The 1,241-nt window shown below is 46.7% G+C and overlaps 1 protein-coding gene across 1 annotated transcript; it reads left to right on the forward strand.

Annotated features, from left to right (window-relative positions):
* Positions 1-222: 222 nt before the first annotated feature.
* NEDG_02275 (uncharacterized protein) lies at positions 223-1,241 on the forward strand (the record flags this gene model as incomplete). Its single annotated transcript, XM_067689693.1, has 1 exon — positions 223-1,241. A coding segment is annotated over one exon (1,019 nt), but the record flags the coding sequence as incomplete, so codon positions are not given.

Consider the following 1,241-nt stretch of genomic DNA (forward strand, 5'->3'; position numbering starts at 1 on the left):
CATATACATGCACCCGAACTAACCTCTGGAATGCCTGGGTCTGTTCGGGTTAGACCAAAAACAACACCCCGAAAACCAATCAATTAAGCTTCTCTCACCTCTTCCCAAACCAATCAATTAGGCTTCAGTGCCTATAAAATGTCGAGCAAAATGAAAAACATGCATCTGCCTCCCCTGAACCAGGTACCAAATATTTAACTTAAAATTTTCACCCCTCCTAAAATGAAACAGTATTCAGTTGGATATTTCAGAAAGGTTTGTAAAACCCTGCAAGCCTGCTCCATCCTATACTTAGCGTACCTAACGGCATTCACACACCCCATACACTGCGTTGAAGAAGGCCCTCTCCCAGAGTACATCGTATCGCCCTACACCGAACAAACCCTCCAGTTCTTTTCTAGAAATCGTCATGTATATTATGCGAACATGTTAGAAACTGTTGATGTGGGTGACCAAACACACATCGTAAAGAAACAGAGGTGCTTGATCGAAATATTCCTTCCCGAACACAGCCTAGACTCTGTTCCTGAATGCTTTGTCCCGGGCCTTGAATTTACCAAGTTGGTAATCTCGCTGGCCACCTACACCCAACGCAACCGATTTGACCATGCAACCTTGAGCAAGATATTAAGCGCTTTTGGTCCAATCTATGCAGACTTTCTAGGACTGTGCACTCTAGACGTTGTCGACTCCGAAGAAGCACTGAGTCCCGCCCACGACTTAGCTCTGGCTGCACAGAGAGTCTCTCAAGAACACCAAAGCACCGGAGCGCTAGAAAACACCCCACCAGCACTAACCCACACCATCAACACTAAGATGCTCAAGATAACTGGCGTGTCCCTGCCTACCATTGGGTGGCTTAAGAAGCACTTAGACATGTCACAATCTCGGATTGACCTAGTAATCGATGGTCAGATGAGATTAGCCAATTTAGAGATTCTGGACGGGCTTCAAGTAAGCTCGATTGAAAATATACAGCTTTCTCAATTTCGCAGACTTGACAGCCTCGAGTGCAAGCTCTTCCGCGAGGGGCACATGCCAAAAACCCTGACCATTGACAACTTCTATTCAGACACCCCCACCGAGATTTCAGAACTAACCCGAACTAACCTAGCCAACAACCACTGGGAGTTACTATGGCTACCAGGCCAGATCTGGAGGGAGCTAATGAGACCGACTGGAACTGTCAAACACCTCGTTGCGGACCATCTAGCCATTGATGTGGGAGAGTGTGTTGACTT

The sequence above is a fragment of the Nematocida displodere genome (assembly GCF_001642395.1).
Source record: "Nematocida displodere strain JUm2807 chromosome Unknown 38, whole genome shotgun sequence".
Classification (NCBI taxonomy): Eukaryota; Fungi; Microsporidia; genus Nematocida; species Nematocida displodere.